Genomic DNA, 16,846 nt, shown 5'->3' on the forward strand with positions numbered 1-16,846 from the left:
TAATGACCCTCTACAGAGCCTAGCTTCCTTAATTATACTCTATACTTACCTTGAGGGTTCTGTGTAACATTCATATTTATATATAAGTACTCATGTTTGTTTCAAAAGGAAACATAAGGGAAAGATCATCCTTTTTAAAATGACATTTCCTAAATTAACTGTATAGCATTTTCAGAACCATACTTTTTCATGCTAAGAATATATTAAACTTACCAGTAATAGGCTTGGTGCAGGCGGCACACTTTTTGGCATAGAGATGGTTGTAGCAATCCAGACAGAATGGATAGTCATCTCTGGACATAAACTCTTCCTCACAGAGCTCTTTCCTACAGCCGCTGCACAGAAAACACTCTTTATGCCATGGCTGGTCACGAAACGTTATCCCACCTGAAGTTATCACCTGGCAAATGATCAGAAAAAAGGCAATGACCATGGGATGTCTTTTGTGATCCTCTTCTTTGCCCACAAGTGGTACTTCGAGCTACCCTATCACCTTGTGTCAGGATGTCTTTTTCCTGTGATTTCTTTGAACCAAAGTAAAACAAAAGGCTATCTCGATCAAATAGAACTGATGAGAATTGTCCTAATTTTTCTCCTACAGTGGTATAGGAAAGAAGCAGGGTCATGATGAGCTCAGGAAGATAAAAAAAGATATAGGCCCTTGATTTCTTTGCTCATCTTTCTCTTTCTTGTTGGTCTTCAAAGATCTGCCATTAGAGTTAAGATACTTTCTATGCTATGCTCTAATGTTCAAATATAACTTCTAAGAATCCTTTAAAAAAGCTATTTTTTCCTGAATGCTTTATTCAGCAGTAGCAACCCTGAAAGGATTTGCTAAGCACCATTCCTGGGTGGTGCTAGTGGTAAAGAACCCGTGTGCCAGTGCAAGAGCTCCAAGAGACTCAGGTTCAGTCCCTGGGTTGGGAAGATCAACCCACTCCAGTATTCTTGCCTGTAGAATTCCCATGGACAGAGGAGCCTAGTGGGCTATAGTGCATGGGGTTGAAAGAGCTGGACCTGACTGAAGTAGCTTGGCATGGCACGCATCATCTGCTAATAATGACCAATATTTCTAAGATGTTTTTTCAGTCTTTAGTCCTGTACTTAACCTGTTCTTAACATTCTCAACATCCTGACACAGTATCTTCCCTCTTTAGAGATGAACCACTCCAGAGTTAGAGCAGTTACATCTCTTGCTAGGGACACACAGAGTGAGAATTCAAACCTGTGGTCTGATTGCACAGTCTGTGTGCCTAACCACGAACATATACTGAGACGAGTTTGCTTTGCACTGATAAGCCACTGAGAAATCTTTGTTGAATGATGAAGAAGCACCAAGGGAAAAAATGTTTGAAAAGCAATTCTACCATTGTACCTAGCACAAATGGGATGACTGTGGGCAACTCTGTGAGCTTTCAGTGCTAGGATTCAGTCATCAGTGCTGTACATTGAACCTTAATGTGTGATGTGTTAGGGTTTTGCAGAGATGCTTGTTATTTTGCCATAAAATATTTTCTAACCCAGTTTAATGCATGGATTCTACCTTTTAAAAGACTGAGATATCTCTATTTAAAAATCAAATGGAAAAACATTAGACAACTTTACTTGTATAGCAATTTTTAAGTCCTAGCATCTTTCAAATCCATGGCTGCTGAGCTCTTGGGGGGTGGTTTCGGAACCTGGCAAGCATTCATAGAAATGTCTTCTAATGACTGAAGCAATGTGATATCTGAGATGGTGCCTGTAGGCTTTGTATGCAAATTAACTAGATATAGAAAAAGTCTATTCTAAGCCGTTCTATTGTGACAAATTAAACAAACAACTGTCTATGCTCCAGGCTTTTGAAAAGATTATCCTAAAAGATATTTAAAAATTTTCCAATGACTACCTTAATAATTAAAGATATTTGATAGAAAGTTATTTTTTGTAAATGAGAAAAAAATATATACTATTTTAAATAAGTAAATGGGAAACATAATGGTGTGTCTGAACTAAAGCAATTTAAAATGCCCCCTACTGACTTCAAATGCCTTACAACAGGCACAGCAGAATTCAAGATTCTTTTGATTTGTTTGGTCAAATGATTAGCAGGCAAGGCTTAAAAGATTCAAAACTTGAAAACTGTATTCACAGCAAAATGAAACTTGATGTACACACTAAAGATTGTTTCATTATGGAGATGAAACTCTGGAACATTAAAAATAGCTTGTTTGTGATTATATTCCTTTTGAAGAGGCAGACAGGCTAAGATGAAGTCTAACATCCAAGCCTGGTTTTTGATACTGATTGATCCCAGGATTTAGAACATGTTTCTTCTCTGGCAAAGTGGGGCAACAATGATTTTGCCCTCAGTGGATGACAGCTGATCAATTTTGGAACATGTGAAACTTGTGGAATTTGAATTCAAAGGACTATTGTTTGAGGTTACTTGCTTTCTGGTAGAAAATACATTTTAGTTTCAGAAAATAAAATCTATGAAAAAATTCTGTGGGCTGGTTGTCAAGTAGTTTTTGCTTATTTTCTTTTGTTTTATATTTGGTCTTTGGCTTGGGTTGAAACAAATTGTTTTTCTTCAGCTTGGATCATCTTGATTAGAAACATTTATATCCAGTTTTCCTTAAAGGACTTGTGGTTTTAAAAAATTAAATAGAAAATAATCTGGCATGTTGTGATCTTTCTACTACCCAATACAAACATTTCATAAATTTCTGGGGACTTAAAATCATGTCCTAAATATAGGGCAGGCTCCTCTAACCTGGGAAACATCAGGGCTTTGGCCCCAAACAGTGCTCAGCTATGATATACTAGAGAAGATATTTGAATCTCAAATAGCACCGAAGGAAACTTTACATCGTGTGCCCAACAAATGATTTTAAAATGACTCCCACAAGTCTCATTTTAGGGTAAGTCCTTAAGAAATACAGCCTAAAAATGGCCAACTTAGTTGTCCCTCAAAACAATCAGGTCAATGTATCCATTTTATTTCCATCATCTCTTTCTAAATGCATTTCATTGACTGATACTTTTGCAGAGCTTCTTCTTCATCTGTCTCAGGGTCATAGAGTCTAACTGTTTCTTGTAAAGTCATTTTCTAAGTCAGTATTTCTGATAGAGTAATGGAAGTCTGCATGGTTGAGATGGTTTTAGGTCATGTTACTTTCAGTTGTACTTTTCAGCCACCACAATCCTAAAGGAAATCTGTCCTGAATATTCATTGGAAGGATTGATGTGAAGCTGAAACTCTAGTACTTGGACCACCTGATATGAACTGACTCATTGGAAAAGACCCTGAAAGATTGGGGGCAGGAGGAGAAGGGGAAGACAGAGGATGAGATGGTTGGATGGCATCACTGATTCAATGGACATGAGTTTGAGCAAGCTCCAGTAGTTGGTGATGGACAGGGAAGCGGCGTGCTGCAGTCCATGGAGTTGCAAAGGGTCGGACAGCAACTGAACTGAACTATCGTGTAATTTAATAATTGTAACTTAGGACTTTATCGATGCCTCCTCAAATGCAGCATCAGTATTTTAAATGTATGTAGAAACTTACTGTGTGTGTTACTTTGTAGATAGTGGTAATGACATGCTAGCTGTCTGGATGTAAATATGCAAATAGTCTTCAGAGATCTGCTAGAGAGGCCTGTCGGAGAAGGCAATGGCACCCCACTCCAGTACTCTTGCCTGGCAAATCCCATGGGCGGAGGAGCCTGGTGGGCTGCAGTCCATGGGGTCGCTAAGAGTCGGACACGACTGAGCGACTTCACTTTCACTTTTCACTTTCATGCACTGGAGAAGGAAATGGCAACTCACTCCAGTGTTCTTGCCTGGAGAATCTCAGGGACCGGAGGGCCTGGTGGGCTGCCGTCTATGAGGTCGCAAGAGTCGGACATGACTGGAGCGACTTAGCAGCAGTAGCAGCCGCAGAGTAGCCTGTAGATCAAAAGTGTTTAGAAACCACTGTACTGAATTAGTACATGTTTCCATGATTCAGGCTTTTTGATCACAACTTACAGGGGTATTTGAAACTTATGATACCTCACAGATAAGGATTCCTTTGAGAACATCAATATATATTAATGGATTACAGACATGTTATCAAGGTGATAGAGATGAGTGACTTCATGTAAAAGCTTAGAGGATAAAAAAAGAATTGTACCAAGTTTACTTGAAAAATGTCTTTTTTTTCCTATTGGAAAAGTTTGAATGGGTATCCAAGTTAAAAGGCCCTACATGAAGCTTTGCAACTGGAGGTGAAGGAAACCACTTGCAGTGCTTAGCCTTCTGTCTAATGAATGAGTTTCCCTAATGATCTTGTCACTCTTGATTGTCATTCTCTTATCTGTCTACTGCTAGAAATATAAAAGCTTCAAGCCAAGAAGACATTTACATTGCTTCGATATAAAGTGAGGAGTGAAATATCCTGTTTAAATTGGTTCCCTTAGTCACTCTGTGAGACAAATCCATCTCCCTCTGAAATTATATGGATCAAAAATTTTCTAAGAAATATTTGTATTCAAAGAGAGATGTGGGTCCTTCACCAGAATACGTGAAATCTTGCATGAACAGCAGTGAATGGAACTGGAATATCAAATCACTTGAGCTTTTGGAACATTAAATTCATGTTCTGGTGGCATTTTATGGTGATAAAAATAGATGGGCTTCCTCCCTGTGACAGGTAGTGCTTTTGAACTTGTTGGAATTCAATACTAACATGTGTGTGCAAAGATGGCTATAATATGCTAGTATCAGTTAATTACAGATATATAATGTTGCTAAAAAGCAATGGTTTGGAAGATTTCATAAGCTTCATGCTCTATAGATATTTACCTTCTTACAAAAGCTGCAGTAGTGAGCAAACTCCTTTTCAAAACACGGCACACAGTAATTGCCACTCTCCTTGGAAATCAAAGGTTTAGTTCCTATTGGCTGTCGGCAGTGCTCACACACAAAGCAGGTTTCATGCCAGTAGTTACCCTTAAATTCCATTTTGCGGGAACCTGGACCCGAAAAGTAAGAGTCTATTAGTACAAATCAAGTTTCGTTGTTTTCTTTCAAGCAGTAATACATCAAATCACTTAAACTATATGTTAAGGCAATAAACTAATCAGCCACATAGAAAAAAAAAATAGTGTTTGGTTTCCAAAACATTTATCTGAAAAAAGAGGTCAATAGAATTCAGCCACAATGATGGTGAATCACTCTTTCACTGGAAATTCTTGTGCTGTTTCATAATTTTATGATGTGAAAGGACTATAAAAGTAGACTCTGAAAGGCTGCACATGGTTTAGATAAATTGGGCCATAATAAGAATTACAAGGATATTAGGAATGCCCAGGGCACAGACTTCTGAGATTGATGTTGTGTAGTTACAGTCTCCTAGAAAAATCTTTGAATCTATAATGAGAAAATGAGATAGAATTGTTCTTATGCTGTTGTCCATAGGTATTGAGAAGAGGATCAACGAAGAGGATTATTACTTGCCTAAAGGTGTAAGTTTACATGGATCCTTGCTTTCCCTGAGAGAAAAGAAAGATGACTGACCCTCAGACCAGTGTTTGTTGAGATACAAAATGATGCTTGATTCCATTCTCCTATGATGGGCTGTGCTTTTTGATGCTATTGGTTCTGCCTAGGACAGGGTGTTAAATGCAGTTTTAGCATTATTTATTGGTGTAGATTTTGTTCCCTGGTTCAGTTTCTGGTTCAAAATGTTTCTATGAATTATGTTTATGACAATCTATAAAAGACAGTACACTTTGCCCAATGGAAACAGAAAGTATAATCTTTTCATTTCTAAAGTACACTTAACAAGATAAAGAGATAGTAAGAAAGATGTCTTTCTGAAAAGCAGGGTTTTGTGTAATAGTCCCCTTTATCTATGAGGGGTACACCCCAAGATCTCCAGTGGATGTGTGACGCTGCTGCTGCTGCTAAGTCGCTTCAGTCATGTCTGACTCTGTGCGGCCCCATAGACGGCTGCCCACCAGGCTTCCCCGTCCCTGGGATTCTCCAGGCAAGAACACTGGAGTGGGCTGCCATTTCCTTCGACATTGTAGGTAACACCAAACCGTGTGTGTGTGGGTGGGTGGGTGGGTGGGTGGGTGTGTAACCGTGTGTGTGTGTGTGTGTCGTGTTTTTTTCCCTATATATACAGACCTATGTTATAGTTTATAGATTAGGTATTGCAAGAGATTAATAACAATAAAATAGAACAATTACAACAATATACTGTAATAAACATTATGTGAATGTGGTCTCTCTTTCTGAAAATATCTTGCTGTTAGAATTTAATGCCTTTTCCATCTTATCTAAGTACTTACATGCACTGTGGCTGTAACTTTTGCAGTTTGAGGCATGACAGCAAAACTAGCATAAATTTCTTTTTCCTCCTTCATGATTTCATGCATGGGGAATTTGTTCTTACATTAGATCTTAGTAACCTCAGCATGCAATTTATTTCCTTATTAAATTAAGAACTGTCTTTTCATTTAAAGCAAGCACTTCATGGCTTTTTTTCAGCATACCTGGATTGCCAGCATCACTACTATTGCACTTTGTGGCCATTATTAACTGAAATAAAGGTTTCTTGAACACAAGCACTGTGATACAGCAACAGTCTGATCTGGTAACTGAGATGGTTATTAAGTGACTACTGGGCAGGATGCTCTGGACAAAGAGATGATTCATGTCATGGAACAGGTGCAGAGAGGTTTCATCACACTACTCAGAACAGTACACAATGGAAAACTTAAGGAACTTTTATTGCTGGTATTTTCCAGTTAATATTTTCAGACTTCACATTTTTGACCTTGGGTAACTACAACCATGAAAAGTGAAACCATGGAAGGAGAATGGAGGTACTAACGCACTACACTCTTCCTGTGCTTCGGTTTAATTTAAAGCATTGTAGCTTCAGTTATAGACCAAAAGGCCTTGAGATCTTACCAGGCATGATGGTCTTCTTGCAGTGAAAGCACTTGGAAGAGCACTCATTAGAATAGCACTCCGAGCACAGCAGGCGCTCATCCTTGGCAGCAAAAGGCTTTTCCACCAAAGAGTGATTGCATTTGGTGCAATTAAAGCATCCTTCATGCCAGTGCCGGCCTTTGTAACAAAGATCCTTCGAGACAGTGAATAAAAGTTAATTAAGTGTGTTTGTGATCAAATAGGCCATTTTGTAAGACAACGCTAAACACTCTGGGGCTCTGGTGCTAGTAGGTTGTGCTGTTAGCTTGAGGGCATGATGTTATTGATACTACTACCTGGAGAGAGGAGACTCTCTGCGGCAATTAGGAGCTAGAGCCTGCTTCCTTGTTTGGTCACAAAAGACAGAAGAAAAATAAGGGACTCTCCTATTTCTTCCAATTTCCTGAGATGATTTTTATTTTTAGATGATAACATCCTATTACTGTTTAAGATTTAAGTAAACAAAATCTCAACACTACTTACCTAAAGCAAAGATTTAAAAAAGAGAGAAAATATACAACAATATGCATTCTGGTAGGCATGGGCTATATGTATGAGAGGTGTCAGGGCATAATGTCTTTAATGAATATGAAACTGATTCAAAGTTAGGAAATAAAGGTTTTTGAATCTTTATACTTCCAATTGTTCATACAGTTCGTCATTTATACTCTTGTCATTCTAGAAAAAACACTTTAGCTGTGTAACTTTGGTCAAATAACTTCTTTAATCTTTAGCATCCTAGACTGTCTCCTAAGATCACTGTAAGGATTAAAGCATGTGTTATGTTTCACAGTGCTGAGCATAGTGCCTTGAACATCAACTTGACTGATGATAGCTTTGAAAATCCTTATATCTAGTAGCAGAGCATTAGATTATTAAAGAAAAATAGGAATCGTAACACATTTTTTTCTGCTGATCATATGCAATAATTCTGTGAATTAAACCTACCTTGGAACCTGATTCAATTGGTTCTTTGCACTCCTCACAATAGTTAGAAAAGATACGATCGTAACAAGAAACACAGTAGGGATTGTCATCCTTTAGTACATATTTCTTCCCAAGAAGTGATGCCATGCAGTATTGGCAATAAAATTGAGCAGTTGTCATTTTGCTTTAATCCTGTGAATAGAAAAATAATTCACATACATAAAGGCAAATTTTTGATAAATTATAAAGCCTCAATATAGCACGAGTCAAGCACTTGAATGGATTTATATCTTCTTATATGAACACCCACCAGTTTAGGAAATATCCTGTAGTCATGGTGACACGTGGAGGGATTTAGGAAAGGCTACTCTCCCATCTTGGCAGTTCCTGTGTATTTTGCTAGCAAAACACATCAAGCCAGCAGCCGGAGTGTGGAAAAACATCTTGTATTCATCATTCACTAATGTGGAATTCAATGAGAAAGTGATATTTGTTGAAATAGGATGGTTTCACCTCAAGGATATAAATATGAACTGTTGATAGAGCTTTCACTAACTGTCGTCACTTACTAGCTTGTTGTAGAGATCTGGAGGTGGAGTTCCATGGAAATGTCTTTTTTTTTTTTTCCTAACTGAAATAGAAATTACTAATCAAGTACATTGTCATTTTCTATGCCATCCTTTTATTTCCCAAATCTCTGGGCTTCCCAGGTGGTGCTAGTGGTAAGAACCTGCCTGCCAATGCAGGAGACTTAAGAGATGCAGGTTTGATTTCTGCACATTAGTTAGTTCTAAGGTCCCTTGAGACATCCTTCTTACCTCTGGCTTCACCCTCCCCAACTACACTGTTGTACCTGCCATTGAGCAAGATGTAGACATGCAGTCAAAACCATCAGTGGTAGAAAAGAGCTATATGCTTCTTAAAGTTTTAGGGCTAAACTAACATGTACACAGAAGGAAAAATAGCATTTTATAAAATGAAAAATACAAAGCCAAGGTTAAGAGAAGAATTATAGTTATTTTGTAAATTAAGGAAAACCATTAAACAAAATACATGGATTTCAAAAGATTTGTGTTCAGTTGTTCAGTCGTGTCTGACTTTTTGCAACCCCATGAACTGCAGCATGCCAAACATCCCTGTCCTTCACCATCTCCCAGAGTTGCTCAAATTCATGTCCATTGAGTCAGTGATGCCATCCATCCATCTCATCCTCTGTCATCTCCTTCTCCTCCTGCCTTCTATCTTTCCCAGCATCAGGGTCTTTTCCAGGGAGTTAGATCTTCACATCAGGTGGTCAAAGAATTGAAGCTTCAGTTTCAACATCAGTCCTTCTAATGAATATTCAGGGTTGATTTCCTTTAGGATTGATTAGTTTGATCACCTTGCTGTCCAAGGGACTTTCAAGAGTCTTCTCCAGTACCACTGTTCAAAGGCATCAATTCTTCGGCACTCAGCCTTTTTTTTAATTTATTGTCCAACTCTCACATCCATACATGACTACTGGAGAAACCATAGGTTTGACTATACAGACCTTTGTTGGCAAATTATTATGTCTCTGCTTTTTAATACACTGTCTAGGTTTGTCATGCTTTTTTCCAAAGAGCAAGCATCTTTTGATTTCATGGCTGCAGTCACTGTCCACAGTGATATTGGAGTTTAAGAAAATAAAGTCTGTCATTGTTTCCATTGTTTCCCCATCTATTTGCCATGAAGTGATGGGACTGGATGCCATGATCTTAGTTTTCTGCAGGGTTGAGTTTTAAGCCAGTTTTTTCACTCTCCTCTTTCACCTTCATCAAGAGGCTCTTTTAATTCTTCTTTGTTTTCTGCCATAAGGTGGTATCATCTGTGTATCTGAGGTTATTGATATTTCTCCTAGAAATCTTGATTCTAGCTTAGTGATTCATCCAGCTGAGTGTTTCTCATGATGTACTCTGCATATAAGTTAAATAAGCAGGGTGACAATATACAGCCTTGACATGAAAAGTGAAAGTGTTCCACTCTGTTGTTCCATGTCTGGTTCTAACTGTTGCTGCTTGACCTGCATATAGGTTTCTCAGGAGACAGGTAAGGTGCTCTCTTATTCCTGTCTCTAAGAATTTTCCGCAGTTTGTTGTGATCCACACAAAAGCTTTAGCATAGTCAATGAAGCAGAAGTAGATGTTTCTCTAGAATTTTCTTGCTTTTTCTATGATGCAACAGATGTTGGCAATTAATTAGGATTAAACACGAGTTTTTTGTTGTCACCAAAAGCAGTACCACTGATTTTCTTGGAAAATAGATATATTATGAACTACAGATACTTTCTAATTCTCCATCTCAGAAATGTGTTATTTTTTTTTCAATTTTAGCAAAATGAGAAAATCCACTATTGTGATGCTTTTTTACAGAACTTTTAGTGCTAGTTTTTATTTACTCTATTTAAATTGCATTCCCACAAGTTTGCCTTCTTTCATTTTAATGGTAGCATTTTCAGCTGAGTGTCTTGCTAAATGTACTCTGCCATTAAGTCTGTATATAGTAGATCTTCAGTAACAGAGAAAAGACAGGATTTGGAACATGTGTGTCTTTTCCAAGGAAGGACGAAAATTTAGACTAGAAGTTCCCAATGGAACATGCCAAAATTATCTGCGAGGAATATTGAATCCCCTATTTGCTTAATTCCACAGAAATATCCCTTTTAAGCAAATACTACACACACTAAAAGGATTGCTGAAGGCTTGGAAACAGGAGGAAATAAATGTGAGTCCCTTGAAAGATTTTAAAACTCAAATTTTTTCATGTTTACAGTGATCAAGTGTTTTATCTCTTAATAGTGAAATAAAATATATACTTTTAACTTTCATCACTTCGTATGGAAAATGCCATTTTCATTAGTCATATACTTCTTTAGTCTTAGATGTGTATAATAGCACCATGAAGCATAGCCTCTCAGAACTTAGAAACTCCCAGGCTACTTCCATTTTGTGAGGCTTTTGCTAAGTCATTTCAGTTGTGTCTGACTCTCTGCGACCCCATAGACGGCAGCCCACCAGGCTCCCCCATCCCTGGGATTCTCCAGGCAAGAACACTGGAGTGGGTTGCCATTTCCTTCTCCAATGCATGAAAGGGAAAAGTGAAAGTGAAGTCACTCAGTCGTGTCCAACTCTTCGCGACCCCATGGACTGCAGCCCACCAGGCTCCTCCATCCATGGGATTTTCCAGGCAAGAGTACTGCAGTGGGGTGCCATTGCCTTCCCTGTGTGAGGCTTTTAGTATATTATAAAATGAAGAAACAACCAAAGGGATCACAAAATTGGCAGATTTTCAAGTTTTTATTTTAAACCACATTTTAAATTCAATAATACCTGTACCTCATTTGGTGATCAGTTGTCTAAATATAAAATCTAAATCTCTAAATATTTTATAAATACCAATATAGAAGTATATCAATGAATATAAGTACTTATCTAAATGTAAGTACAGGAAGATATGGTTCTACCCCATCTCCATTATAATTACATAATAAGTCTTGCTCCATAAAAATTCTTAACAAAATGGACCATATTTTCCCCAGTTTCTTTTAAAAGAGAAAGTACATCCTATTTCACCTGTTTTTTAAAAGCAATGTCAGGAAGCTGGAGAGGGTGAAAGAGTCAGTCCATTATCTCAAAACTGTATAATTTTGCATTTTATAGAAGCATACAGTGGGAGGAGGCATTTGGTCCAGGTCAATGTGTATTGAAATATCTACTCAGTAATAGCTGAACTCTCTGCTCTCAAGAAGTCTGGATCCTCTTACCTCTTACGTTGGTAATCGGTTCAGTTCAGTTCAGTCGCTCAGTCATGTCCGACTCCTTGTGACCCCATGAATCGCAGCACGCCAGGCCTCCCTGTCCATCACCAACTCCCCGAGTTCACTCAAACTCACATCCATCATAACAGTGAATATAATTTGAGATAGAGCAAACTGAATGTTCACTCTCTTATTCTTGGTTGGGAAAAGTACACTAAGAAATTCAGTGCTCATTTTTATGAAGTCTGTCATTTAATTATGGTATAGGAATACATCCACGTAGAGTTTTCTTAAACAGGAGTGTTACAACCATATAGAATATGATACACATTCCACTAGAACCATAGAATTCTTAGTGACTTTAGAAAGGAGTGAGGAGCAACAGCATAGGAAGACCTTTCTAGGAAGATTTTAAGGAAGTTAAACTTTTGCAAATCTGTTAGGAAGGAAGGAAGGGAACAAGGATTTTGATTAACAAAGGAAGGAGAAAAGACAATGAGAGAAGGCATGGGATTACATCCAAAGCTGGGAAATGGTAAGTCTTGCCAACAAATTTTCACCTAGGTATATTCACCTTCCAACTAAAGCTATTTGAGTGAATTTTCACCTTCCAACTAAAGCTATTTGAGTAACAGAACGGAACATGGAACAACAGACTGGTTCCAAATAGGAAAAGGAGTACATCAAGGCTGTATATTGTCACCCTGCTTATTTAACTTCTATGCAGAATACATCATGAGAAACGCTGGGCTGGAGGAAGCACAAGCTGGAATATCAAGATTGCCAGGAGAAATATCAATAACCTCAGATATGCAGATGATACCACCCTTATGGCAGAAAGTGAGGATGAACTAAAGAGCCTCTTGATGAAAGAGGAGAGTGAAAAAGTTGGCTTAAAGCTCAACATTCAGAAAACTAAGATCATGGCATCCGGTCCCATCACTTCATGGGAAATAGATGGTAAAACAGTGGAAACAGTGGCTGACTTTATTTTTGGGGGCTCAAAAATCACTGCAGATGGTGACTGCAGCCATGAAATTAAAATATGCTTACTCCTTGGAAGAAAAGTTAAAAAGCAGAGACATTACTTTGCCAACAAAGGTCTGTCTAGTCAAGGCTATGGTTTTTCCAGTGGTCATGTATGGATGTGAGAGTTGGACTATAAAGAAAGCTGAGCGGGGAAGAATTGATGCTTTTGAACTGTGGTGTTGGAGAAGACTCTTGAGAGTCCCTTGGACTGCAAGGAGATCCAACCAATCCATCCTAAAGGAGATCAGTACTGTGCATTCATTGGAAGGACTGATTTTGAAGCTGAAACTCCAATACTTTGTCCACCTTATGTGAAGAGCTGACTCATTGGAAAAGACCCTAATGCTGGGAAAGATTGAGGGCAGGAGAAGGAGATGACAGAGGATGAGATGGTTGGATAGCATCACCGACTTAATGGACATGGGTTTGGGTGGACTCCGGGAGTTGGTGATGGACAGGGAGGCCTGGCGTGCTGCGGTTCATGGGGTCGCAAAGAGTCAGACATGACTGAGCAACTGAACTGAACCTTAAATACAAACAGTTCTAAATGGGGTTGCTGCTTCTACTGCTGCTAAGTAGCTTCAGTCGTGTCCGACTCTGTGCAACCCCATAGACGGCAGCCCACCAGGTTCCCCCATCCCTGGGATTCTCCAGGCAAGAACACTGGAGTGGGTTGCCATTTCCTTCTCCAATGCATGAAAGTGAAAAGTGAAAGTGAAGTTACTCAGTCGTGTCCAACTCTTAGTGACACCATGGACTGCAGCCCACCAGGCTCCTCGGTCCATGGGATTTTCCAGGCAAGAGTACTGGAGTGGGGTGCCATTGCCTTCTCCAAATGGGGTTGGGGGTAGGCAAAAATTCAAGAGTATGAATTTTTCCAGTTGGGTCACATTTTACTGCCTTATTCTCTCCTAAACATAATTCTGTACTTTTTTTTTTTTTGCCTGTTTTCCTCCTCTTTATCCCTTTCATTAATATTTCTGAATAATCAGGGAATAATTTGTACCCATAGTTCAGTTCAGTTGCTCAGTTGTGTCCGACTCTTTGTGATCCCATTAACCACAGCACGCCAGGCCTCCCTGTCCAGCACCAACTCCCAGAGTCCATCCAAACCCAGTGTGCCATGTACACCTGCACTATGCATTAGCCAGACCAGCCCAGTGGCAGAAATACCTGCTCAACCACGAAGACCAGTTTTTATTTTTTCTCGTGCCAATAATGTAACTCCTTAGAAGACGACATTTCTTTCTCAGTCCCATAAAGGGTCATGCTCACCCTCTTACATGGAAACATCTTTGATAAACTTTACATACAATGCTGATATATCATTTCCCTTAAAGACAACAGTTGGTGCAGAACAGACTGGTCAGATGACCTGGGAGATACTGGGGTGCACCGATTGTAAGTTCTTAGCTTAAATACTTACTTATGACCTTATTAATGTTACTGTGTTGCATTCTGCCTGTCTAACAAGATTGTTTCCTGCATTACCAGATGTGTGACTGAACCTCTGATAAAATTAATAATGATTCAGTTCATTTCAGTCACTCAGTCGTGTCCAACTTTGTGACCCCATCCTTGTCCATCACCAACTCCCAGAGCTTATTAATACTCATGTTCATCGAGTTGGTGATGCCATCAACCATCTCATCCTACGTCGTCCCCTTCTCCTCCTGCCTTCAATATTTCCCAGCATCAGGATCTTTTCCAATGAGTCAGCTCTTCACATGAGGTGGCCAAAATATTGGAGTTTCAGTTTCAACATCAGTCCTTCCAGTGAACACCCAGGACTGATCTCCTTTAGGATGGACTGGTTGGATCTCCTTGCAGTCCAAGGGACTCTCAAGAGTCTTCTCCAACACCAGTTCAAAAGCATCAATTAAAAAGCCTTCTTTATAGTCCAGCTCTCACATCCATACATGACCACTGGAGAAACCATAGCCTTGACTAGATGGACCTTTGTTGACAAAGTAATGTCTCTGTTTTTTTAATATACTGTCTAGGTTGGTCATAACCCACAAGGACAGACTGAATGGCTTGTTTTCAATCATTTTCTAACAGGTAAAACTAACATGTGATTCTTATCTCAGGAGCCCCCATCTGAGGTTTAATTTGGCAAAGATATTTAGAAATGTTTGCTTCCAAATATTTAAAATCCTTGAACAGAGCTGATTTATGAGTCATAGGAAATCTTAATAGTAGATCCCAATTGGATAGCATTTAACTTTTCTAGGCATGAACTTAGAAATGTTAGTATCAATATCAATTAGACACTCATGTCAAGCTTTTCTGTGGGATAAGATATTCTTGTCAAACTTCTTTCAGAGTCATTCTGCAGTTACACAACAGTTTAAGTACCAAATGTTTATCACTGTATACTGAGGTTTTAGAAGATTGATTTAGAGGTACATTGATACATCAAAGAACCTATGAAGATAAGATAAATAGCTCAGAAGTTCGATGTCATGGATGGACTTGACTTTCTTCTTCCAATTCTCTGCTTTAGATTTTAGATTTTTGCCTAAAAGGATGTAAGTTTACGGTAATAGCTTTCATGAGTGAGAATGCTGTTGGATACATGTTTTTTTAAAACTGGGAATAATTTTGTGTCAAGTAATCTTATATGGTGAGTTAATGATTAGAAGGCAAATGCTGTGAGCAATATACTCACTTATATTTTTATTATGCTGAACAGAATTAATAAATTCACAAGAAGTATACTGCAGAGAACATCAAGCAGGAGAGAGGCAGGGACTTGAGGCCATGCAGGTCATCGCCAACATGATTGTGTTTGCGGGGCATCACGCACCATTCACTCATTCATTATATAAACAGGTAAACCTTTTTTATTTGCAAAGTAATCAGCTAGAAGTCTGTGAAGGACGTAAAAATAGACTAGACTCAAATTCTATCCTCAGAGAGCTTATAATCTAGTAGAAAGAGTAAGGACATTTTATAACTAAACAAAAATTTGGAAGTGATAAGGAGAAATGAAAATTTATAAAAATTTAGAGCAATGGTTCTAAACATGATGCATATTAGAATTTTAAAAATTTCCCCCAAAAGTGCACCTGTATCCCAAACCAATGAAATCAGAATTTCTTGGTGGGTAGGGAAGGAGAACAAATATCTTTAAGCTCCCAGGAAGTTCTAATGTCCAGTGAGAATAAAAAAAGCCCCAGTTAAGAAGAGGAAAGGGATTGCTTTTGGCTTGGAAAAATTCAGAAACATCTTAGGGAAAATGGCATTTGAATGGATCGTGTGGTAGGTATTATAGATTTGTTCTCCCAACCTGGTTCTTTCCTCCTCCTGGTTGGAGAGGTCAGGCAGCTAGAGATTTCTCCTGGAACCTCTAACAGCTAATATTCAGGATGCAAATTTAGCTGTTAACTCCAAACAGGTGTGTACATGGGCAGGCGGAAGCAAAGTGAAGGACATGTTCTGGCTGCTGTTGTTGCTGGTGGGCTGAGTCACAGAGTGGTGTGTGGTTTCCACCATTCAGAATGCTTGGACTCAGGTTTTCAGGGGCCAGGGACTTGGTTTGGGGCTGTGAGAGACAGGTGTGGCAGTGGAACTGGTAGCAGCAGCAAGTTTCTGACCTCTGGATTACGGGGCAGACTTACACTGTTGGTGGGAATGCAAACTAGTACAGCCACTATGGAGAACAGTGGGGAGATTCCTTAAAAAACTGCAACTAGAACGGCCTTATGACCCAGCAATCCCACTGCTGGGCATACACACCGAGGAAACCGGAATTGAAAGAGACACGTGCACCCCAGTGTTCATCGCAGCACTGTTTATAATAGCCAGGACATGGAAGCAACCTGGATGTCCATCAGCAGACAAATGGATAAGAAAGCTGTGGTACATATACACAATGGAGTATTACTCAGCCATTAAAAAGAATACATTTGAATCAGTTCTAATGAGGTGGATGAAACTGGAGCCTATTATACAGAGTGAAGAAAGCCAGAAAGAAAAACATCAATACAGTATACTAACGCATATATATGGAATTTAGGAAGATGGTAATGATAACCCTATATGTGAGACAGCAAAAGAGACACAGATGTATAGAACAGTCTTTTGGACTCGGAGAGGGCGAGGGTGGGATGATTTGGGAGAAAGGCATTGAAAACATGTATACTA

The 16,846-nt window shown here is 39.0% G+C and overlaps 1 protein-coding gene across 3 annotated transcripts in view; it reads right to left on the reverse strand.

The window, feature by feature from the left end:
• FHL5 (four and a half LIM domains 5) overlaps positions 1-16,846 on the reverse strand; it is a 62,586-nt gene that overhangs the window by 11,776 nt on the left and 33,964 nt on the right. Inside the window, exons 1-6 of one of the 3 annotated variants that reach the window (XM_060419225.1) lie at positions 11,675-11,912; positions 8,204-8,353; positions 7,915-8,085; positions 6,946-7,120; positions 4,828-4,997; positions 214-400 (exon numbers count right to left, since the gene is read on the reverse strand). In XM_060419225.1, the coding sequence (XP_060275208.1) occupies positions 214-400; positions 4,828-4,997; positions 6,946-7,120; positions 7,915-8,073 (691 nt within the window). In that variant the 5' untranslated portion in view covers positions 8,074-8,085; positions 8,204-8,353; positions 11,675-11,912. Of the gene's footprint in view, positions 1-213; positions 401-4,827; positions 4,998-6,945; positions 7,121-7,914; positions 8,086-8,203; positions 8,354-11,674; positions 11,913-16,846 lie in introns of those variants that run through there. The other 2 variants (XM_060419224.1, XM_012182752.4) reach the window with 2 other exon arrangements.

The sequence above is a fragment of the Ovis aries genome, chromosome 8 (genome assembly GCF_016772045.2).
Source record: "Ovis aries strain OAR_USU_Benz2616 breed Rambouillet chromosome 8, ARS-UI_Ramb_v3.0, whole genome shotgun sequence".
NCBI lineage: Eukaryota > Metazoa > Chordata > Mammalia > Artiodactyla > Bovidae > Ovis > Ovis aries.